At 39.0% G+C, this 24,017-nt stretch overlaps 1 protein-coding gene across 8 annotated transcripts; it reads right to left on the bottom strand.

Moving 5' to 3' along the window:
- Nucleotides 1-404: 404 nt before the first annotated feature.
- Nucleotides 405-23,555, bottom strand: lmo7b (LIM domain 7b). Of its 8 annotated transcripts, none has more exons than XM_063881749.1 (31): nucleotides 23,492-23,555; nucleotides 23,206-23,294; nucleotides 20,291-20,361; nucleotides 20,017-20,086; nucleotides 18,933-19,039; nucleotides 18,424-18,454; nucleotides 16,230-16,343; nucleotides 15,991-16,141; nucleotides 14,980-15,121; nucleotides 12,129-12,188; nucleotides 11,254-11,422; nucleotides 10,607-10,752; nucleotides 10,212-10,395; nucleotides 9,519-10,106; nucleotides 8,073-8,414; nucleotides 7,523-7,637; nucleotides 6,682-6,843; nucleotides 6,378-6,544; nucleotides 6,192-6,255; nucleotides 6,029-6,088; nucleotides 4,860-4,885; nucleotides 4,619-4,726; nucleotides 4,405-4,494; nucleotides 3,979-4,166; nucleotides 3,683-3,724; nucleotides 3,287-3,339; nucleotides 3,035-3,212; nucleotides 2,740-2,925; nucleotides 2,543-2,651; nucleotides 1,274-1,376; nucleotides 405-1,018 (listed from the first exon to the last, which is right to left on the bottom strand). In XM_063881749.1, the coding sequence occupies exons 2-31, from the start codon at nucleotides 23,272-23,274 to the stop codon at nucleotides 996-998; spliced, it is 3,918 nt and encodes a 1,305-aa protein (XP_063737819.1). In that variant the 5' UTR covers nucleotides 23,275-23,294; nucleotides 23,492-23,555; the 3' UTR covers nucleotides 405-995. The 8 variants fall into 8 exon arrangements, with proteins under 8 accessions (XP_063737819.1, XP_063737821.1, XP_063737818.1 ...); XM_063881751.1 differs by having other exon boundaries at nucleotides 3,979-4,163; nucleotides 23,468-23,540; XM_063881748.1 differs by having other exon boundaries at nucleotides 23,468-23,540.
- Between the last annotated feature and the right edge of the window lie 462 nt (nucleotides 23,556-24,017).

Raw genomic sequence — 24,017 nt, forward strand, 5'->3', positions numbered from 1 at the left:
AACTAGAGAGAAGAGAGGCACGGCTGCAGGGTACCTTCAGATATTTAAATAATTGTTTATTCACCTCATAAGATATTCTGCATCTTTGTAGCTGCTGTTAATTCTTGGATTACTAGATGCCATTGTTTTAGATAGAAAATATATTAGTGGTGTTGGAAAGTTCCTGTAGATTACTCTGTACAGTTTCAATGTCTTAAAATGATGCCATCAATTAAACCTCAAAATACAAGTCATATTGTGCATTACAGACCTTAAAACACTTAAACCAAGTGTCACAGTTTAAATATTTTGGGCACATATACATTTCATGGGTAAGGACATTACTAGACTGATCTTTCTTTTTTCCTATGAGACCAATGATGCCACCATCTGGTAGTGAAAGGAATAACAAATAAAATCCCATGTTATATTAAGTGCACTTTATTTACAGGACACATCAGTTAGATTCCCATTTTTACTTGAGAAATACATGCATTATATTGTATAAACCACTTATTTATCCCAAAGTGCACTTGGTGAGTTTACAAGAGAACAGAAAGCGCTTTAGTAAGCTACAAGTTAAAATGTGCCTCAGTACAAAGGTTATATTACCAAGAAAGATCTGGTATCTTTAAAGGCACTATTGGACAAATATCAGAATATAATAAGGGTGTCAAAAAAGCAACACAAACAATAAAATAAAGGCCTAAATCAAACGTATAATTCCCATTATTACTTTATTTCATATATTAAATCTACATTATCTTGGAAACAATTTAGCAAATGAAAACGTCATATGCTCTAAATACATTCTAAGTCTACTTTACATGCAGATCCACAGGCTGTCTTGATTTTGTGTCACATGATAGAGTTAGAGTTGTACCTGTCATCAATGTGAGAGAAACATCATGGCTCAGCTGTGTGGAAGATGATTCCTCTGTGTTTTATAGTTTTATTTAACAGAAGTTCCCAGTGATTTTGCCGCTTAATCTGTGATCTGGAGCACAACGTCTTGGTCACATGGAAGGGGGACCAGCAGCTAAAATTGAATATGCATTATTAATAAGAGTTAATGAAATGCATGTTTCCTGGAGAGTTATTAGGCACAGTCCAAGAACATTTGGTCTAAAGTGTGTGATTACTGCTAGGAAATTGGATAGCAAAGAACCTTTTTATGGACGAAGGAAGAACAAAGCCATTGTGGGAAAGCTAATGACATGAGGTACAGAAACTGTGAGGTGCGATACGTTTCAGAAAGAATCAGACTTTTGTTTTAGAGATGACCAATACTCACACTTGAGTTGGTAAAAGCACAGCTCACAGTGGGGTTTCCTGTTTCGGATTCGAACCTGGACTCCAGTCTCACTTCCTCCGAGATGTCTGTGGCAGCCCACACACTGAAAAGGACAAAGTGGTGAGAAGACAAACCAAGACTACCTAAAATGAATCAGTCGGACCTGTGACGTGGGCTTTCTGTGTCCAAATCATTTCACCAGATTGTCTGCCACCAAAGCACAGAAATGTTTGTTCAGTATTAAACACACGCAGACATATAGAGATAATCTATATATATTCTAAGTGCTGTGTGTGTCTGTAAATTATATGGAGCAGAGTTTTAGAAAAGGAATCAACTTTAACGTCTACATGCTAATGGATATACAGTAGGTGGTCTACATATGCGAGTTCCTGCAGATGAGATTTTCACAATAAGCATCTAAAAAGCAAAGCTAAACCAATCACACGCAGAAAACTAGAGACCGAAAGAGAAATAGCACACAGGACTACAACACCAGACAAGAGCCCCAACGGCAGATACCCTATGAGGATGAAGACAAATAACTCTGTAGCAAAGAGAGAAGCTTTGAAATGCTTATGCTAGCAGGCGCCTAAGGGTTATTTTGTTGTAACTACAGTTATGAGATACTCTTGTTGACCTTGCTAAAAGGTGCGGTCACATTAGTCTTCAGTCCCATTAAATTCTTCTGCAATTAGCACAGAAAAAGGGTGTCATCTCACATATCTGAAGAGAGTAAAACATAGTGTAGAATCATTTTTTGGAATTATGTAGGTCCTAGTCTAGTTTCCATCCAAATGTAGCGTACGATAGAATTAGAAATGTTAGGTAGCTCGTCAATTCTATTACGTAATTGCAGAAAAAGATAGATGCAGTAACCAAGATCCCCATGTGGAAAATGGGACGCAATATCCCTAATTTGTTTAATTTATTATCCTTAATGTCAATGTCATTTTTCCATTTATTTTAGTTTTTAAATCGTAGTAACTGTAGTTTACTTTTCTTTGTTAAGCATTTTGCTATACAGGTGCCATTTTAAAACATGCTCTATAAATTCATTTGACTTGTCTATTTTCTTTATGTTCACACTTCAACTGCTGGTACTTAATATAATTCTTGCTTTTCCACTCCAATTTTCATTTTGTGCATAAAAACACCAAACAGGTGGAAGGAGATCATAAGACTTGAAGTCTGGCAGTATAATAATTGTGAATTGTGCAGGGATTGGAGCTACTGTGACCGCACCATGACACGGTCATGACCCCTCACCTTGAAACAGGCGAGGTGGAAGCAGAGACTAAGGGCCTCAATGACAATGGCTGCCCCACTACCCAGGACATGCTCACACACACAGCAAGTCCTCCTGCCACTGACCATCCTGGGGCAGCACATGTTACAGTGTGAGGCCAAAACAAATAATAACCGACAAAGAGACAACATACTCTTTATGTTTATGAACTAAATACCTGGGGTGATGGGAGGAATCCAATGTACTTTTCTGGGATATCATTGATCCAGTGCTGTAGCGAGAGGAGGAGTTCCTGCTCGGGGCACAGTAGCCTGCAGTTGCTGAGTGTGGACGAGGGTAAATGAACGTAGCGACCGGGGGGGGGGACTCACGGAGAGTATCCAGGTCGTCCAGAGACTCATACCTGCAGAGAAGATTTTAAAAGTTCAGAAAATGAAATGACAGGGAAGAAAGGTCATAACAGTTTTGTGAAACAAAAAAGGGAGCATCCCATTAGGTCCAACTATACTCACCTCTTCATGGGAACCCCAACATAGATAGGCTCTTTGTAAAAGCTGCTGCTGCGCTGACGTATCCAACTGTTGTCAGTCAGGAGATTAGTCCTTTTCTTCATCTCCTGCAAAATCAGCTGCCTCTCTTTCTCAGCGTTAGACACAGACTGCCCTTTTCTTTTCCTCTCATCACCTGGACCTATCAGAGTTTGAGTGTTTAGCCCAGTACAACAGCAGAACAGAGGGGAATATTACAACAGAAGGTTTACTTACCTCTTGTCTGTTTGTAGGGGCTAGCTAATGCCGGGGTAGAGAAGGATTTTGCCCTAAGGGAAGACATTTTTTTTTTATTTTTTAAATCACACAAATATTACTACTTTTTACCATTTTTTCCCCTCAATGGGCGTGCACCAATCTGGTTACATGCAGATGTTTAAAAAAGGTGGGTTACCTTTTTACAAGAGGTTAAGGTAGTAAAGTTTATAACGCCCTACTAAAGTATAATACTCAAAGTAGCCAATCGTCTTGGGTTTTATTAACTATTTTATTACAAAACAATGCCATGCTATGCTAGCAGACAATACAGTAGGAACTTTTGCAAAACCTATATATTGAGAATAACTATACAGTAACAAGTCGAAAGTCTTTTTGAGCCAGTCTTGTTCTGACCTGTGTGCAGGAGAGAGCTTAAAGCCACAGGAGTCCTCAGGCCTAAGGTGAAGCATGACAAGCATTAAGACCCAGCAGAAGCAGGAGGAAGCACAGCAGGTCAGCAAAGTAGAAATGATCATCACAGACAAGACAGAAAAAAGCTTGTGTCATGTATGCAAGCATTAATCAAATCCCTCAAACATTTCATGCAATAGTAAGTATTGTGATTGCACACGTATATATTGCTGTTACATTCAGCAAGGATGGATAGGAGCTAAGAATGTGGTTGAAGAGGGGAGAAGAAGCTTATTTACCAGGCTGGTTCAGAAATCTTGTCATGATGCTCTCCTTGTCCATTACTTTGAGATGTGGTCCCTTCATCTTTCAGCTCATCTCGGTCAGGTCCCTGCACTGCTTTTATGTTTTTGTTTGTCAATCCATTCACATGGAGTTGGGTACTGGCAGAGCTCCCACCACCATTGGTCATCTCAAATGGTTTCTGCTGTGAATGCATGAATAAAAGAGGCAAAAAAATAAGAATTGACAGGGGCTGTACTTCTTCCTGTCAGCACGATAACTACAGATGTGTCACAACTGCAGGCTCAAAATTCCAATGCAAATTCCAGGGTAACATTTTTCTTAGTTTTGCCTCACTTTTGATAAAATATGTTTTTCGATCACTGAGACATAACTATATATATGTTGTGCTTTTTGATCAAAAGAGGACCACTCAAACTTACCCCTGACTTCCAGCATACCTCCCCCTTTGCATCTTGCTGTGCCCTCCGCCACTCTGACTCAAGCCTCTCCTGATCCCGCCTGTATTGCTCCTAAAAAAAAAAATAATAATAATAATACAAATTTAAAAAAGCACCCAGATTTGTATGTTGCTTCAAACTTTACATAAAGACTAACAAGGAGTGTATATTTTTCTGTTGGGAGAATACTGTTCACCTGTAGGAGGCGCTCCTGCTCTTCCTGCCACTTCTCCTGACGCCTCCGATCCCCATCATGGTCCCACGACCAGCTGGATGAGGAGGGGCTGAGGGATGGCACCTGGAGCTGGTGATGCACAAACAGACTGCGGGCTCAAAAATGATCATAGTGCAGTCCACAAACTCTTTCAACACAAATGCATAACTTCTGTTTGAACACGCATACAAGGATCCTTTGATCAAGTGCTGTGGTAACTTACATCAGATATTGCAGATTCTGAACCTCCTGCGAGACAAAAAATAACTTGTCAGCAAAAAGAACAAGTCAGGTGTAATGTCATTTAGGACACACACATCACACAATGGCAGGGGAAATATTAGAAGACTTGGAATCAATGCAAGCACGATGGTATTATGCATCATGCGTTTTACCTCTTTAGCCTTTTTGCACTAGATACATTACAGACTAAATGCTACATACTTTACTTTTGATATCCCGCTGACCCCGACACATGTTTTATAGCATCTTTGTATGTGGAACAGAAGCTTTGGGTACATAGAGTCAGAAACAAAAATAACATGGACTTTAAAGTTTCTTGAAGTTATCTGGCCACGCTTAAGTCCTGACTGCCTAAAAAAAAAAAAAAAACATATTGGACAAAAGTTTCCCTGACTTTATTACTGGTCATAACTATGAAATGTCAGATGGTTCACCTATACTGTAGCAATAGATACGAGTAGTTTACATTCATTCTGTAGACCTAAAGATGCCACTAGTCCTGACCAAGGATTAGCAAGTTGGCATGTAAATCAGGCCACAATTCTGCCAACATATCCCCAGCCTAAAGAAAATGCACGGAAATACTGAAACAAAAGCAGTACAGGAACTATTCAGCAAGGAGCTAGGCATGCCACAGTAAATCAAGGTATTCACAGGACAACACACATGTTTTGTTCAGCTCTTGCTGATGCGCCACATCAACTAGCATGATGCTTGGAGTAGAGTGAAGACAAACACTGCACACAATGCAAACATTTACCACACAAGTAAACCCATGAGCTGAATCCTGCAGAGCCTGAAGAGAGAAGCGATTGGAGTAGGGACATCAGAGTCATTAACAACCACAAAGGACAGCAGTATAAATGTCCTTATTATACAAACAAATGAGCAGTCAAAGCAGCATCTGTTGTAATCACATGAGGAGTGTTATATAGACAGTGCGGTCAACTCTGAGGTGGCCATGTAAAGCCAATAGGAGCACCATTTGATCCCCCAGGTCAATTGCATTTATTTCATAATTATTGATAATAATTGTTGTTTAACTTAAGCAATTGATTTATAATTTGCATTCATCACATACCCAACAATTAACCAAGCCAAGCACCAGCTGCCAAAGCTGTGACACAAGAAGCCAAACAGGAATTTTACCTTTCTGTTTGAAAAACTCTTCTCTTCTTTTCTGATTTGTCCTACTTATAATATTATAATCTACATAAAGGGGAAGGACAGACATACTGAACAATTTAGAACATACAGAATTTAAGGAGTTCTCAAATAAAAAATAAAAAAGACACGTTTGTAGTGTTTTTACCTTTACTTCCTGCTGTCCCATGGCTGTCAGCAGGTTCTCCATGAATGACTTTACTTTGTAAAACCTGGCACGGTGAAAGAAACACCAAGATTGACCCGATGAGCACCTCTTATTAGGCGACACTATCAAAAGCTTTGTGCATCCATTTTTGAGTTGAAGTGATTTACTGGCTTAAACATTGCTCACATCGTCTGCCTGCCCATTGAATTTCCTGACTGGGGTTTCTGAAGAGGCACCACTGTTTGCATGGCAATCAGGGTAACCTATCAGAGAGGGCCCTGCAGAAGTCAGATTGAGGGTCTTCCTGCTGCGGCCTGGCTGCTTGTGATGATCCCCCTCACTGGTGCTCCAATCTAATGAAAACAACCAGCCATCAAACCTAACACCACACTGCGTTTGTGCCCACTGGTTGGAGTTAGAGGTTAAATGACCACAAATAATTAAAGGTGGTTACGGTATAACCATTTTTTTTTGTGGTTCGTCATCTTACCCTTGTTGCCGTAGCGCCTTATGTCCATGGTCAGACTGCCGTTTTGCAGGGACGATGTCATTTTATCCTTCCACTGGTTGTAGTTCAAGTTTGCCACCGCAACTCCATTAACAGCCACAATTTCATCATCCACACACAGCTGGCACTGCTCCGCTGGACTGCCTGAAGAGGGACGGACAGGCGTCAGGGAAATGAAGAAAGATGGGGATCGCAAAACATTGAAAACAATTTTTTTTTTTATGTACCACCTTCAGAAATGATTTGTTCCGCACAGACGGAGCTGCGGTATTGAGGACAAGGATGCTGTTTCAATTTGAAAAGTAGGCCAGTAAGCCAAAACTACATAGAGCAAGTTGACACCATACTAACTTCCAATTAAATATTTAGTGTTAAAAACATAAATCACACTTTGTAGTTTTCTCTGGTTGTATGCATGTTAAGTAGATGAACACAAAATAAACATTAACACCCAATTTCACTGTTCATGTTTGCCATAATAAGAAAGAGACTTTTCTTTTCCAGCCACAGAACTTACTTTGTTCAATTTCAAAACAAATTGTCTCAGTCAAATCCTTTTTGTGTTTTAGATAGCGACAGTTTTTCATTAATCTGTCTGTTCTGAGACCTGTCAGTGTCTTAAATTACTGTCCTATTTGTAAGTGCATGATGTTAGAATAAAAAAACCCTAACATTAAGAGCACAATGTAGCACTGCCAGCCCATCACTGAAATGTCTTGTTTCATTATAGCCTACCATTCAAAGCAAAGACTCAACACGATCAACCTAACCATAGTGAGACAATATTTCGGCTATTTTCACATAATTATAGCACCAATCTTACCAGGCTGAATTAATTTGACTCTCGCCCCTCTGGAGTCCCAATGTGTCTGGAAACCGAAGTCTGGTCTACTGTTAGGTTTGAGAGTCAGGCTGACTCTCATGTCACTGTGATCCACCTGAAACACAGCCACATGTAAAGGTGACACCCTGTGATCCAATGTCCTCTGCTTCCTGGCGGAAACTAGATCCTTCAGAATCCGCTACATAGATATATCAAGAGATTCACACCAGATTATTATGTATGATATAGTGAAATACTGAATCAAATAGATTAACTGGCTAAAAGTCTTTAAGATCATAATAAACAATTACAATGTGTCAAATATTAAAATCACAATAAATATAAGTTCCTGATCATTTCTCCAAGTAAAGTAAGCTTTAAAAATACATAATCTATCCAGTTACCTGAGTTAATTGTCTTTATCTATTCATTGCCAGGCACCATCACTAAATACAATTGAATTGATAATCTCGATTTAAAAAAAAAAAATCCTAGAACAAAACATTTAAAGTTCAACCAAGTTGCATCAATTTACATAAACACAACAAACCTTTGGGAGGTCAATGTTTGCACTAGATGGGAGAGAGGAGCCTGTGTTGCGTTGGGTCTGCAGGTTAGAATGAGGCTGCGGTACTAGCTTGGTTTGTGTGTACGGCTGATGGTGGTATCCAACGGTCTGGAAGGTCTGACTGGAGAGAGTGGCACCTTTCACCTCCTCCTCCATCTGCTCTGTACCACTCTGCTGCGCCTGGTTAGGTTTCTTTTGTCCGATTGAAACATGCTGAACCTTCAAATGTGTGGTGGCAGTCTGCCTCTTAAGAGAAGATTTGGTGGTGGGAGAAATAGATTCCGCTTTCTCACTGTCAATCAGCAGTCCCTGGTTGTATTCTACCTGGAGATTTAACAAAGAAGGGATGTGATCAGGAAGACAGTACGAATACATTTCATTGCAGCATTGATATGTGACGGTGCTGATGTAAGACAGTCTGTGCTGAATGCTAACAGAAATTAGACTTGGTAAAAAAATAGAGGTGTAATCCTGTAGTGATTTAACACCGTTGACAATGGTGCAGCAGTATTTCTATTATTAATGAACAGGCCGATCCAAAGAATACAAAAAGGTAACAAGCTCACTCACTTATAGTACACACACACATGCCCCCAAAAGCACACACAAACACAGAGGAACTGCTCTCATTACATTAACTAGCGTGAGCCTTTTTTGCCATAAACATGTTCCTTTGCAGCTTCCTGAGCAGCAACCTCCCATTAGGACAGAAATATAACGGTCTAAACTTTAACATTTTAATGAGCAGGTGGCAGGTTGTTATCTTTGAAAAAGCGTTGACAAAAAATTCAATATTTCAAAAAGAGAGATGTACCGTTTACCTCAGTCCCTAGACAGTCTTACAGGTTTATCTGAAGGCAAAAGTGTGGAAGAGTGGTAGTTATAAAAATCAATATGTATGCCAAGAAATGACCACTAATCTATTTATTTTTCAGGGAAAAAGCAGCAATGTAGTGGTGATATTTAACACAATGGTTTATTATCCACAAATCCAATGAGACTTCCAACATATATTGTTGTCTAAAAACACACAAACCACACCATGTTAAGTGTGTCTTTGTTATTATGACAGAGGGAGCTGTAGTTTACCTTACTCTTACGTAGATACTTGTTAGTGCGCAAATGCACAATTATAAACTGCCTAAAATTGTCCAACAAACTCCCCCCTTTAAAACAAAAAAAGAAAAAGTGCAAAGCAATTTTAGGGAAATTATTTAACTTTCATACAAATTACAATTAGGTATTTTGGAAAGAAAGTTGTGTTTTTTCCTGGAATTGTAAAGACTAAACACTTCAGCCGATCATGACAAGATTTACAAGATAAGAAAAGACACTCAAGGGTGACTTATTGTGTGGAAACCATTGGCTTAAACTGCAATATATAAAACAAAAACAATCGTTCTACAGCATTGATAGAAATGAACTCACGTTAAATAGCCTCGGCATTGAGGACACCCTGGACTTGGTCCCAAAGGGCCTGGCTGTGATTGCTGAAGAGAGACGAGATGAGCCCTCGGACCGCCGGTAACCACGAGGGAGGCTAGCAGAGCCGGACCAGCACCCAGTTCTGGACATATACTTGTAGCCAGCTGCAGCATGTTCCACAGCTGGTTCCCAGGATATCTTCTGGCTCTCTTCCTGGGACAGACCATCAACTCCTGCCAGATCAGTGTAAAACGCAGGAACTTTTGGATCACGACAGACTATATGCTCCTTGCGACTCAACATGGATTCTTTAGGTTCCGTGGTGGTGGCTGACTTTGTGGTCACCTTTGGCTGTATAGTTGTGACCAGAGTGGAGATTTGGTTTGTGAAAACATTTTCTGACTGAGTCTCTTCAGAAGTGGGCTTGACAGGAGATGGTCTTTCCTGCACTTTGACTTGGGCCTGGAAGCTGAAAGGGCCATCCAGAGAAGGAGTGGTAACTTCTGCTCCATGTGAAGCCAAGGAGGCAATGTATGTCTCCTCTCCCAAGATGTTGGCATCAGAGGCAGGCATGGCTGCAACTGAGGTTTCCTGAGCATAACATTTTTTTTAAAACACCACACGATATTTGCCATGTCACGTTCAAGAAAACATTTAATATCAGGGAGACAAAGCATGATATATCGGTAAACGTACCTTAGTGTGGGCTGAGTTCTGGGAGCTAAGTGGAGCCTGGGGGCTGAAAGGTGTCTCTGTGGTGTAGCTGCGGGCCAGCAGAGCCCGAGTATGTGGCCGGAGATCAGAGCTCAAGGATTTTGAATGGGGAGAGGAGCAGTAAGGACGAGGAGCAGGGAAATGCCTGCGAGGGGACTGCTGGTCTCTGGGGAATTGACATGTAAGGAAAGAGGAGCCGATGTAATAAAGAAAGAAGAAAAGAAGGGGGGTGGGTGTCATATTACACAAGTTCACTGTGGCGTACTGAACAGTGATCGAGGCCGTCAGCAACTTTGAATACACTTTTAATACACAGACATCTAACACAAGGGTTTTCAAGTGTAAACTTAATACTTGTACTTTTTAGAAGGACCCACCTCTTCAGCAGTCCACCTGGTGTTTCATTCTTCTCAAATGTATTCCCAGCCCCATTGGCCATTTGTGTAATGACATGCTCTCTGTCTAAAGACTTCCTGCGGTCAGACTTTGAGCTCCTGCGACGATTCTTCCACTTTGACAAGTCCTGAAAAAAAAAACGCACAACCTCATTACCCTGTTGCATATAACCACAGTGCAATGTTATACATATTTTTCTTTCAACAGCTCTTGAGCTTGAGAACATCCTTTTGTCAAGATCTAATGTTTATTGTTGAACTTGGGAAAGGTCGATGACAAAATCTAAAGTTTAAAATGATACATGTTTTGGCATTAACATATTAAAGATACCGTATTGTAATATTCTCATCAAAAGAACTATTCAGTAGCTCTTCTGGATCTGAAAATTAGAATCACCTCATCTTCCTCCGCAATTGTTTTTGCAATAGTTATTTTAAATGTTCAAATCTTTATGACAACTAACAGGACTTTTCTTGTGTGTTGTTTTAAATGTTGTTTAATAAACAGCAGTCCTAAAAGAAATGAGAAAACAATAGTTGTGTGATGATGATGTGCTCAAAGGTTCCCATACAGCTTCTTAATGGACCTTGCAGTGAGATTGTTTTGTGAACATCTTTTCTAGTCTTACATCTTGCCACATTGCTTCACTGTCCTTGGCAGCAACACTACACCGTCGTTTGTTTTCTTGATTCCACTCGTTGGCCATAATGGCGTCCTGGTCTTCATCATAGATGGTGGGCTCATCAGGAACCTTACGCACAGGGTAAACCATCGGGATGTCGCGGAGTGATTTGCTCCTGGTTATGAAAGACAAAAGGAACACCATTGAAATACATTTTAAAAAAGATATCCAGAGCAAACAAAGATGGCATTAATTAAACACTGCAGCAATGCCATGGAGCATAACAAGCATAAAGAATAGCAGTAATGCAATGCAGTACAAACAAACAAGCCATTCTTCAACTAGTCAATGTGTTTAATGTAGGCACACAAACACACAGAATATACAACATGCCACAGTATTAACAGCTGCAACACGACACATTCTGCATCGACACAACAGAATCCTTAGCAAAGTGCCAGCGAAAAGTTGCATGCAAGTCAAGCAATGCAGCAGGTGTTGCTGTCTGTGTAACATCAGCCTTGACTTTTAACAAGTAAAACCCCTGCTGTAGGCAAGAGGAAACTTCAGATGTGACATTGAAATAAGTTAAGCAGTATTTAGCAGGTGGTATATAACAACCGTGACATAATTTTCTGAAAGTAACCTAGACTGGGATTACACAGTCCTCTAGTTTGTCATACGTTCTACTGTCAATTCTGGGCCCAGATAATTAATGATGAGGAGGTATACATTGTGCTTCATCTTCATGAAAAGACGTAATGTTTTGCATCGTAATATTATTTTGAAGAGAAACTAAAAACACTTCCAGATCAAGCAGCAGCAAAGCAGATATGTTGGGAGCAATCTCAGACACCTTTGCCCAAAGCTTTAGGACTCACCAAATCCAGCCAGGGTTGACCTGAACTTGTCTCTCAGGTCTGACCTGGATTTTATATGCTCTACAGAACCAAAGAAACACACATGAAGACCGATGAAAGGCATTATCAGCTAATGCACCTGATGTGACCAACAGCATAGTACGAGGAAGGCCATGCAGGTCAAAATAAACCTAATATATATAGTACAGAGAACGCGTGTATATTTACTTAAGAAAATGTTTGAGGACAGATATAAACAGATATGACTTTAATGCTGGAGATGTAATACAAACCTTCTAAACTCAGAAGATCTTGGCAGAAAGACTGAGTTTAATGCAAAATATTTTAGTCAGTTTATAAACCTACTTTTTTTTAAATCTGCGCCACAGCTATATTCACACTGAAAGTAAACTGGAAAACATTAGTGCTGGCACAAAAGCTGTTTTGAATGACATGATTCTGTTATGGCTATCAAAGTATGACAACGCATGAGTCCTGTTTCAGAATTATGCACTAATGAGTCACTCAGCATGATGTTGTTAAAATGTCCTCACATTGTCAGCACCAGAGTAAATACCATTTTATACACAGTGCTGCAGTTAGGAAAACATTAATAAGTTGAAATTCAAAGCACACATTTAATTTTCCTGATAAAATCTTTGATAAACAGGGCAACATTTGCATATGAAAATTAAGTAGTGTACCGATGGATTAGAGATTTGCAAATGTAAGAATAACACTTTGGTACATGCTGAGAGAACAAGTACAATAGTGTGTTAGAGCTCAAAGTCAATAGGTTGTACACAATGTGTGTGTGCATTAGCTGTGGATCTTCAGGATGAATGTTCAGGCCTGGCAGAGTTTTGCAGAGGTTTTGAGGCTTGAGAGTTGGCAGAGATGTTTTGAACAGTGGCAGATGCCACAAGCCAGGAAATGTAGTCACTTCTTCAAAGAACCCAAAGCTTTATGGCTAGTCAGAAAAAAGGGAATAGAAGATGCATGAAATGAATACCATATCTTATATAAACACATTAACAGCAAACTTAAGAAAGAAAGTTTTCTGAGAGGAAGAAAGTGGATATAAATTTGCAAGGTGTTTGATTCTGCAGCTTTGGCTTATGTCATTTTTTCCCCGCATAGTAGTGCTAGCTATTCCCACAGCAAACTAAAACCTAGTTTGCTGGTAAAGTTAAGCTGGATAAAGTAACTGCTATTAAACCCTAAAGCTGAATACAACAATCAACATTGCAGCACATGCAATCAAGTCACAGCAGGTTATTCTGGCACTTTAGAAAAAAGGTTTTAAGTGAGATTTCCCTAAAAGAGGTCATATTCTCGCCATGGTATTTTTTTTCTCTATCATTTAAAATATATATATATATACAATCTTCTTAAGAAAAGCATCAAACTTCAGAGATGTAAAAGCCTACAGCAACAGTGTAAAAATGCAGCGTCAGCTTGTGTTATTAAATGAAGTATTTGAACCTTTGAAAGCTTGCAGCCTCAGAAAAGCCCTGCATCACAGAGCAGTAAAACCAGTCAACAGACCTTAAGCCTAGCATTTTACGGTACCAAGGTCTTCTCTGGGAGCCAAGGAAGATTGTGCGCACACGAGTTTCCTCTTCTGGTGTCCAATATTTGGGTAAGTAGCGGTCATAGTTGGGGTTGTTAGATGTCTGATGAAGGGTCTGCTGCACTCGCCGGAAATACAAATCGTCCAGGACAGGGTCTGCATCAGTATAATCTTCCTCAGAGTCCTCCTCACACAGAATTCTCAAGAAAAGCTCTTCATCACTCTTGGGAGGACATGCAGTAAGGTGCGGTTCAGGAGAGAGAGGAGTGTCTTCAATGCTGCAGCAAAGAGCATGACACCCACGTCTATGTTTATGATTACACTGAAATCACTTTGGATAAAATAGTAACACCAAGTATCAGAACATTTTCAAGCTGCGAAAAAGTAGGAACGGGAGAAGCTTTGTTGAAGATTATTGTATTGAGGCAAATCTTATCTTTTTTTCCAGATAAGGTTAGGGTTACACAATACTTTTCACTTTCCAAGCAGTGGAGGGTAGGTAGTGGGAAAAATCAATAACTGAGTCAAGCAGAGCACCAGGAACACGTTGGCCTGCTTCCTCACATATTGTTGTCTACTGTACTTCTGAGGATTGTCGGTTTACAAAAAAATGACGGCAGACAAGTTCAAAGATATAAGATATTCCCAAGATTCAAAATAAAAATGTCACAATAACCTCCTAGACCATTATTTCAGAAAAAAAGGAAATATAAAAAAGTAAACAAGGAGCTGGGAAGTTGCAGAAAAAATAAATCAGTTTGACAGAATAGTTGTGATGTAATTTGATCAGGAAACAAGTAATAATGCAATCTTTAAATGCCATAAAAATAATGATCACCTTGTCCATGTTTTGTTAAATGTGAATTTTTCTACTTTTGATAGAGATGTTCATGAATACGTGTTAGTCTTCACGGCTTAGTGCGGGAAAAAAACTCACAATAACATCAAACAGTGTTAGCGCAGATTAGTCCCTAACTGATTTGACAACCAAGAACAATCCATGTCATTATGCAATGATAGTGTTGAAGAAAGTTCTCTTTCACAGGAGAGATTAGAAAGACAGCAGTTTCCTCAATAATATGTTACTGTTGAATAGGAAATGAAACCATATGTTCAAGTTGAAATTATAAATTAAAGGAGGGAGATATAGTATACATGTGTTAAAACAAATAAAACATTTAAAGAGCTGAATGTTGAAAAACTATAATTAACTGCAGCCACTCTGTTAGCAGCTGGATTAGTGAGTTAGTGGCAGTAAGTGAGTCTCTGTATAGAAAGAAGCAAACACATTTGCAGTACCTGGCAATTTGACTTCCACTCTCCTCCTGTCCTTGTTTTCTCCGTAGGATTGGCAGTGGGATATAACCTTTGTTTCGATGGGTGGAGGGCTGTGTGGTCTCCATCTTAAACACCTGCTCAGCTTCTGCGTCACTTCCCCAACCTTGGAAAAACGTGGAAAATTAGCAACAGAAAAGATAAAAGTCTGGAGAACCAAGAACAAAAGCTCAAATCATCTAAGAAGAAAATTCACTGAGACTAAACTGTTTCAAACTGTGAGTTTGGATATCAGAACAAAACAGAAGAACCTTTAGTGGGTGACTGAGTCTTGGCACAGCATAAATATTTTGCCCGCTCCCATCACAAACACTTCTATCACCACAGTGTGGAACTTGCAACAATCTATCACTGACGTGCACACAGAGCGCAGACGAATGAGATGTTGAGTAAGAAGATCAGAATGTTGTTGATCCAAGTACATTTGGGAATATTTGTATTTCTTGAAATATTTCTGTTCGGCCGTGTTCTTTTGTAGACTGACAGTAGCAGGTAATTCCTTTCAGTGAATGAAAAGAAGTTTGTTTATACAATGTCTTTCCCTCTAGCCAAAGTTGCAGCATTCGTTTGTTTAGCAGGGTAAGTTTACACAAGAAAAGAGCCCCAAGAACAAAAAACTTGTACTCATTCAAAATAAAGTTTGAAGTAAAAAGACTGCAGTGTTTGATTGTCAAGTGAGTGCCGGAAATTGCAGTAGATACACCGCACAGTAATTCTCTTTTACTGCCAGCAGGGCAAACGATTAGCACCATATAACAGCCAAATGGTGGTGATATTAAAATGGCTGTTTGATTTGAATCATTCATCCGTCAAACAAAATAAATGGTCATCAGGTAGACAGTTGGCCAGTGGACCAAAAAGTAAAACTTTGCACACTGCAGCCAAACCAAAAGGCCTCAAACAGTTAGTGTGGCTTACACAAGTCACAGGTTGTAGGTGGGGGGGGTTTGAAGGAGAACATATTGGTAAACATACCTTCACTGTTTTGGTGGAGGACTCGAGAATCCAGAGAGTCGAGGCTGTCCAAAGAAAACTGATTCTTATAGTTCGGTCTCATGCGCTGACTCTCCTCCCTCTCCAGGTACCAGCTCTCCTTCACAAACAAATGACTTCCCTCGTCTAGAGCCTGGATTTAGAGAGCAGGGTTAATGCTGATAATAACAAATATAGATAGGGCACTAGAAGGCTGTTTAAAGTTAAGATGAGCAGCTCACCTTGGACAAGGCTAACCCTAGCAGCCCTTCAAAAGCCTTGAAGTTGAGCTGAGGACCGCTGTAGAAGGTGTCCTGGTGAGCCTTGCGACCCAACCAGTAAATTGTGACGAGAACCTAAAAAAAAAAGTAGTTAAAGAAATAAAACAAATAAGCATTTAGGCCAACAAACAAAAACAGTACTAGTGTTTTAAATTGTCTATTCCAAATTTCATGTCAATGCATCTAATAGGGTTTTTGATATTTCTGGACCAACTGACCAACAATGCCATTTCAAGAGACCTGCTACTCCCATTGCAAAAAATGCTGTTAAATTTGACATTTAATCTGCCAAAAGCACAATGATTTAGTGTTTTTGTCCTCCTAAATACATGCACCTAAAAGTGCATTGGCCACAGGACATATTGGTTAGGCATGATGCCTTCAAGACAAAAAAAAACAAAAACCTTACCCTTGAAACAAAATGCTGTTGAAGTCATACCTGACCAAAGAAATGTGCCTTTAGGCTAGAGATATTTAGTTTGACAGCCTTTCTCCCTGGCAGAGCAGCAGCTAGTGCTGCAAAGGGATTATCCACAACTCTATGCGGCAGAATTTCTCTATCTGTATCGTAACAAAGTCATCATATAGCAGTCAGGAGATTGAAGAAATCCGGGGACTAGAGAGATTTGAATAATTGAATAAATATTTCATAGCACAATGCTCATTAGATGGAAAAGATGAGAATTCAGAATGGCATTAGATTTCTCGTTTTGGATACCACATTATGCTTTATTTGTGTCTGCAACAGCACGGAGATACAAACATAATCTTTCAGTTTCAGCCATTGTTGTCAAGTCGCTATAACTTAACCTAATTAAAGGTTAGGTTTTGAGGTTTTTAGCACACATTATGTACAGAGACAAACTGTAATATGCAGTTTATCAAACATTTATTCTGTTGGCCATTTTAAATCATTGAAGCTCAGATTGGTTTCAGTTTATCCTCATTTATACAACCTTAGAGTAAACAAGCATTACAGGTTTACACATGTCTGTAGCACATGGACAGGACCTGATCATTATTATTTAATGGCTTGCCACCTACCTAATGCCAAGGAAATCATTAGAGTGCACACAACAAGTCAACATGTGGTAATCTTTATCTAATGGTGCCACGTATGATTCTATTTGTCGTAAATTATTTATGAACTCTTAAATCTCTCATTCTGTTTCCTATAATGCACATCAATATTGAGCATTATGGCATTTGCAGTCATAGAACATGATAATGAGATTAAGACTAAGAAATCTTCACTGTTATGATAAACATGTTTATAAAATATCCCTACAAATAAAGAGAGCAGTTGTCACTTAATTTGAATGTTTAGAGTGCAGCAGTACATGTCCTCATTATTCCTCATTGCATCACGGCTCCCTGGGAAAACAGTGAGGATCAGCTCTGTTTTGCAACTTTAAAATGTACTGTACTAATAACTCTTCAATTATTTATGTGTATGTGGTTTGAGTTCTGCATACAAACTGCAGACTTGAATGGTTGCAAATTGACCTTAATTTGATAATTCAAAGCAAAATGCTACAACTATTTCAGAGAAAGAGTGCTCTGATAAACAGCCTCATTACCGGATCCAAGTTGTCAGCCATTGTGTGATTTAAATGAGGCTTCCCACATAACCAAACAACCTCATAAGCTTTGAAACATGTCAAATACCAGCAGTGCACACAAGCGTGTACATGTACAGTACTCACATGTTCTTCACACACACAAAACAAACACATTATTGTTGCAGTTCAGAGAGACGTGTACAGATTAAGAACGAGATAAAAATAAAACTACACTCTGGCACAGCCTTTCTGGGGTTGAATGTCAGATTTGTGTGATCAGCCCCAAACTCTATCAGTAAAATAGTTCCCCTGACCATCATCACTCTGAGTCTTCAGGCTGTGGGTGTGTTAGTGTCAGGAGCTGGACCCTGTGTGCTACAGCTACTGCAACTTTGTGGAAAAATGGATGTGAACTGCTGACTATCCCCCACATGTAGTTATATTTAGTAGTAATGTTAGGGGTCAACTAAAATGGAACAAGACAGAGGTGCTTTTAAGGTTTTTAAATTCATTGGCCAAGAGGAAACATGATTATGAATAATGTAAAAAACATTTAAAAACAGACGAATAAAAGTAATCCTTGTCAAACTCACGTTTTTGAGTCTTCTTTTGGTTTCATCTCGCCTAAAATAAAAAAGAAAGTTACATGATGATCGTTGTGCTGCAATTACTGGTATGGCAGCAGATACAGTTGCCTCACTCAAACAAGATACTCTAGAGAGCTGTTTAATGAAAAAATGACAATGACATTGCAAGCCTTCTCATTTGCAATGCGCTACTAATCAGCTACTTATCAGAATTTATACAGGATATCAGCTTGAATAAAGCAGCAGCTTGTCATCAGGCAAAGCGTGTACCTTTAGACATGCAAAGCAGCTGTGAGACAAGCTATGAACCCTTATTTCCGCACAGTTATTGCAGTAATAATACCTCCGTGTTAAATGTGGCCACAGAAAAAATTTGAATCAACACAACACCGTAATATTTACATGAGAGTTGACCTTTAGAAGTAAACAGTGTGCTTCTCTTTGCTGTCATGTGCACCTGCAGCTTAAGAAGTTGTACAAATGACATGGCGCTGCTTCTTAACAGACAAATGTACCTGAGTGTTGCACGAGAGGACAGGTCCTGCAGGTCTCCGGGATGAAATAGCTGAGACACATTCAGTCCAAGTTTCCCACAGGCTTTCAGGAAGACACTGACATTATCCTGGAGATTATTATATCACAGAGACAAATGAGAGCTTGAAGAGAAAAGAGGCAGTTGATGATTTTTGAGTAAGCTTGTTTAAAGCTAGCACTACCAATGTGACAAGATTGGGTTTGACAACTAAAGCACCAATAATAAAGAGTTTAAAACCACACCTTTTCTAAAATGCATGAACAGTAGGGCTTTATTATATTCAAATCAATAATTTATAAAAACACGCAACTACTCATTTGAATTGCAGTTTGTCCACTTGACACTAGAGGCTGCCAATCGGCCCCGTGATCTGACTAAGCCTCCTTATCTTATTAAGAGAGTCTACATTTATTGTAACATTGCCTCATAATCATTTTCAAAACTAATCATAGTGACATACAAAAAGTGGCTGTGGACTCTGACAATGACCAACGCCATTTAGCTTCCTTTTTATTTCCTACTGGACATAAAAAGGAAGCTAAATATTTACTGTAATACATTACCAATCTCGATTAAGGGGGTCAAAGTTCGGTACATATTTAAATGGCTTATTGTTGTAATCAAACATATATTTAAAAGTATAGTTCCTTGACCAAGACATGTGGAATCCCCAGTATGATCCTTTTAATTGTCAAAGTAAAGTAACTGCAGACTCCCTGCTCTCTGTGCATCTCACCTCCACCCCCTTTACCATCACCACTATCAGCCAACCACGGGCTCTGTCTGTTTATTGGCCCCTGATGGAAGGTTGCAATTGATCTTTTCCTGCCCTTGCTTTGGGCAGTTTTGGCAATTATACTTGTATGAAGTCTTCAAAAACAGTCCGAAGCAAAAATAAAATCTGCATTTGTATTTATGCTACAAACATAACAAAAACTTTACATATATGCTGTTTCAGGATCATTGTGGCACCTGTGTCTGTCGCTGCATTAAACAGGAAACCACAACCATCAACTTCCTGGCGACACACACACACACACACACAACTCACACACACAACTCACCAGACCAGCAATGGGAGTAGAAAGCCTGTTTACTCTCTTGATGATGCCGGGTTTTAACTTGTTAATCAAGCTGCAAGGTAAACCAAAAATAAAAACCAACAAAGAGCTAACATACACTTAACTTTAACGGGCAGATACTTGGGAAGAAATTGTCACCTAGGTCCCATTGCACAAAATAAGCTACATAGAGAAGGTTTTTATGAATACAAAACTTGAATTCAATTCTCAAAAATGTAAATATGACATTCTGAAAGGTTTGTGCATCATTACTCACTCGCAAAGCAGGACTCCATTCTCTAAGGCAGCACGGAAGTCATTGCAACCAAACGATTTTCCAGTGACTTTCTAAAAAAAAAAAACACATAAGTAAAATGCTTTAGCATGTACTTACAATATATGAGTATATGGTCAGTTAATGCAAACCAAATGAGAAACAACATTCACATGAACTATATTTTCTACTAAAGCGCATTATACTGAACCATAACAGCTTTTACTATGAGCTAAAATATATTTGAAAACTGTTATGAACGTACCAAGTAAAAAAGAAATGTCCGCAAACCACTGGATATGTTTGCAGATATATATATATCATCACAGAGTGTGTCCATCGGAGATAACTAATGTTTTTTTTGTTTCCAACTGAAAATTGGAATCTCATTATGTATCACTGAAAATAAATATTGAAGACAACACATTTGAGATGATCAAACATGTTTGTCTTATGCCTGTTGTATAGCTCAGTTGGTGGAGGACCTGAGTTTGAATACAACCCGGAACCATATGCTGCGCGTCTTCCCTCTGTTCCCCACTTTTACATCTGTCGCTCAAATAAAAAAAAGGCACTGCTTGCCCAAAAATACTCAAAAATAAAACTTGTGCAACTTCTCATTTTGAATATAAATGTCTGTTTAGCTTCACAAAACTGCATTAATGTTAACACATGTAGTAAGCATAGTATATAGCAGTAACGAAATGGACAAGTACTTAAATTTAGTTTCTATTTTATGAACTTCTGTTGTTCAAGCTGTTAAGTGGCTTGATGTGAAGAAACAAAAAACAACAACTTCGGTTTAAACAAGGAGAACAAGGTCCTTGTTGAAAGTAATTTTCAAGTGCACAGTGCAAGCATTTCTCTGTTTCTGATAAAGGAAAAAAAGTTAAGTGCAATGTATACTGTTAAGATTCAGCTGAATATTCATCCAGCAACTGCACAAAAGCATGGCTTTATAAGTAAACGCAAAATATCTACCAAGCAAAACAGTAAGCTATTAAAATAATATATGTGGACAAGCATTTCTACAGAAAAAAATCATCAAATATGTTTTTTGATCATAACAAATAATACAACACAACCTAAATGAGTTTACATGGCAGAAGCAGGCACAAGGCCTAGGGAGCTTTGTAATGAGCACATAAAAATGGGGCTATTAGGGTTCGGCTACATAACTAACAGAGGGCCCCAAAAGGCTATTCTTCTCACTAATTAGTCCCACTAGGAATCCCCAATAACAATTCATTTCCACTAGAACTGGGCAGCGGGCACGGAGCACAGGCTTCTCAGAGGAAACAGACAATGCAGTCCCAGGTTAACACCATAAAATCCCATAATTTGGTCAGGCTTTGGTCAGTTCTATGGCATAAAACTTTTAATTACTTATTCCATTAAACAACTGTCGCTTTGAAACCACCGATTGAATGGTTTTCAGTTTTTTTGGTGGGAATTGAAGATTCATCTGTTGAAAAGGGAATTCCAAAAGCCAAAAGGGATCAAACAATCTCCTGAGTTTTTAATAAAAGTTTCAGCACTGAAGCAATGTCATCTAGTTCTGACATGAGTGATTCAACAATTAGAGCTGTAATGATGAGTTGATTAATCTGCAACTACTATGCTAATCCACTAATCATTTTTAGTATATTTTAAAGCAAATATGCCAAGAACTGCCATCCCAGTTTTTACAATTTGAGGTAATGAAGTTCAGAAAATATTCAGTAGGAAAGTAAACTGAATATTTGCTTATTGGACTCCAACATTATAACCGAACATTTTCCCTATGATGATACTTTTAAGACAAAGCGATTAATTGAGCGAATAGTATGCTTTAAATATGTTCTATGTTGCGGTCCTTGGTCATTTAAAAGGAACATTTCAGTTAGAGATAAATTCCTCTGGTTAAGGAATTTGACTGCTTTCAGATTGTACTGTGTTGCTTAACCAGAAAGTCATATGTTCTTATTTTTCTTCTGGAGTCCAGTATGGATAGCGAAAAAATGGTGTCAATGCAACATTTTCCATTAACACAACTCCAGTTCCTGGTACAGTGTTTAAAGATAAACAGTACAATTGATGGTCACTTGAATACATGGAATCATATTCTCCTGTATTCTGAATATCAGTGCTAACACCTTAGCAATTTGTCCAATTTGTTTGGTAAAATTGGCATGGGCTTACTTCCAAAATGGCTCTGGACACAATTCTCATAATGATCCACTCAGACACAACTGATCAATGGTCCCATTTAGAGTTGGTCAACATTGAGTGCCCACAGTTGACAAATATAAGAACTTGAACAATGTTTGGAAAATGAGCAGCATATACCAAGCAATAAAAAGGCATAGCTATACAAACCACATCCTTCAAACCATGTACATGAAGAACCCTGCCTACACCACATATCAGTGGACAGACACTGAATAACAAGCCTCACAGTGTATCGCTTTTCTTTAAAAGAAAATCTAATTATTTGCCTTCCTTCCATGTGAATTTCCTGAGGCTCTGAGTCCTGTAGTCAAATTATTTGTTATCTGTGCGAACACACAAGATTGTCTTATAGGGCTTTCTATGTCAGGAGGCAAACTCTTACCTGAGTCTTATCAAAGCATGGCCTATTTTACATTTAAACTCAAAGATAAGTTTGTAAATGTAGGTTTATGAGCATCAAGTCTGAGTCATTCGAAACAGGAGTACAGACGTCAACTGTTTTAGGGAGTTGAAGTCATCATGATAAAAAATAATCTGTTTTGAAACAGTCAATCAATTCGAGACGTCTGCCACTGAAATTAGTTAAATATGTCATGTCTTCGAGTAGGGTTAGACGGCTCACAGGACAGATCTGCATGGTTGTTTGCACAGATAAGTAAATGAGCAAACGTACAAAATGAAAACACAGATGAACGTGAACCACGTACCTCAATCCAGCGTTGAGCCTCGTTGAAGGCGTCTGCACAGCTGACACTGGTCTGCTGGCGCCACTCCATCGTTTATCTTCCCAACAACTCTAATGAAAAAGGCAAAAGAGGTCACATTAAGTTAAACCCATTCATTTAGGAGCGAACACGCCATGATCCACCACCGAGCGTATCCAATAGGTTTAATTACTGTCAACAAACATGAGGAAACTGCATTCAATTGGATTTAGCAAAACATAATACAAACTGCTCATTCAGTCACCTTGTGCTGTGTGTAGCTGCTTACCAGTGAAAGTTCCCCGCTAATTGACAGCCAGTTTATCAGCCAACACTTCTGCGACACACTTTGCATCACCGACAAGTTCCGCTTATTGGTTTAAGTGGAGAGGAAGGTATCCGCCCCTTTCCAAAATACAAGCATAGTTTTGAGCCGAAGTGAAACCGAGAGGAGCATCTGCAGGGAGCCATCGCCCCTCTGCTGGCCTGTGGCTGTCTGACACTGGTGGTTTACAGAGACGGGCTGATGCTGACCGCAGGGCATAGCCGGTTATCTGAGCACATTTTACGCATAGACACTGTATATTGCTTGCCCCAAGGCAAACAAATCAATAGAAATAAAAGGGAAAATGTCTCACATTAAGATACATAAAAGGAAATATAAACAGCAAATCAAATTATGGAGCAGCACTACGTTGCCCAAAATAAGAAAATGAAAAGCTGTGCAATACAAACATTATTTAATGAGAGACCAGCCCATTTAGTTCCAAGAACCCAAATAGATTCAACAAAATATATATTCAATTTCAAATAAA

This window comes from Eleginops maclovinus, chromosome 4 (genome assembly GCF_036324505.1).
Source record: "Eleginops maclovinus isolate JMC-PN-2008 ecotype Puerto Natales chromosome 4, JC_Emac_rtc_rv5, whole genome shotgun sequence".
NCBI lineage: Eukaryota > Metazoa > Chordata > Actinopteri > Perciformes > Eleginopidae > Eleginops > Eleginops maclovinus.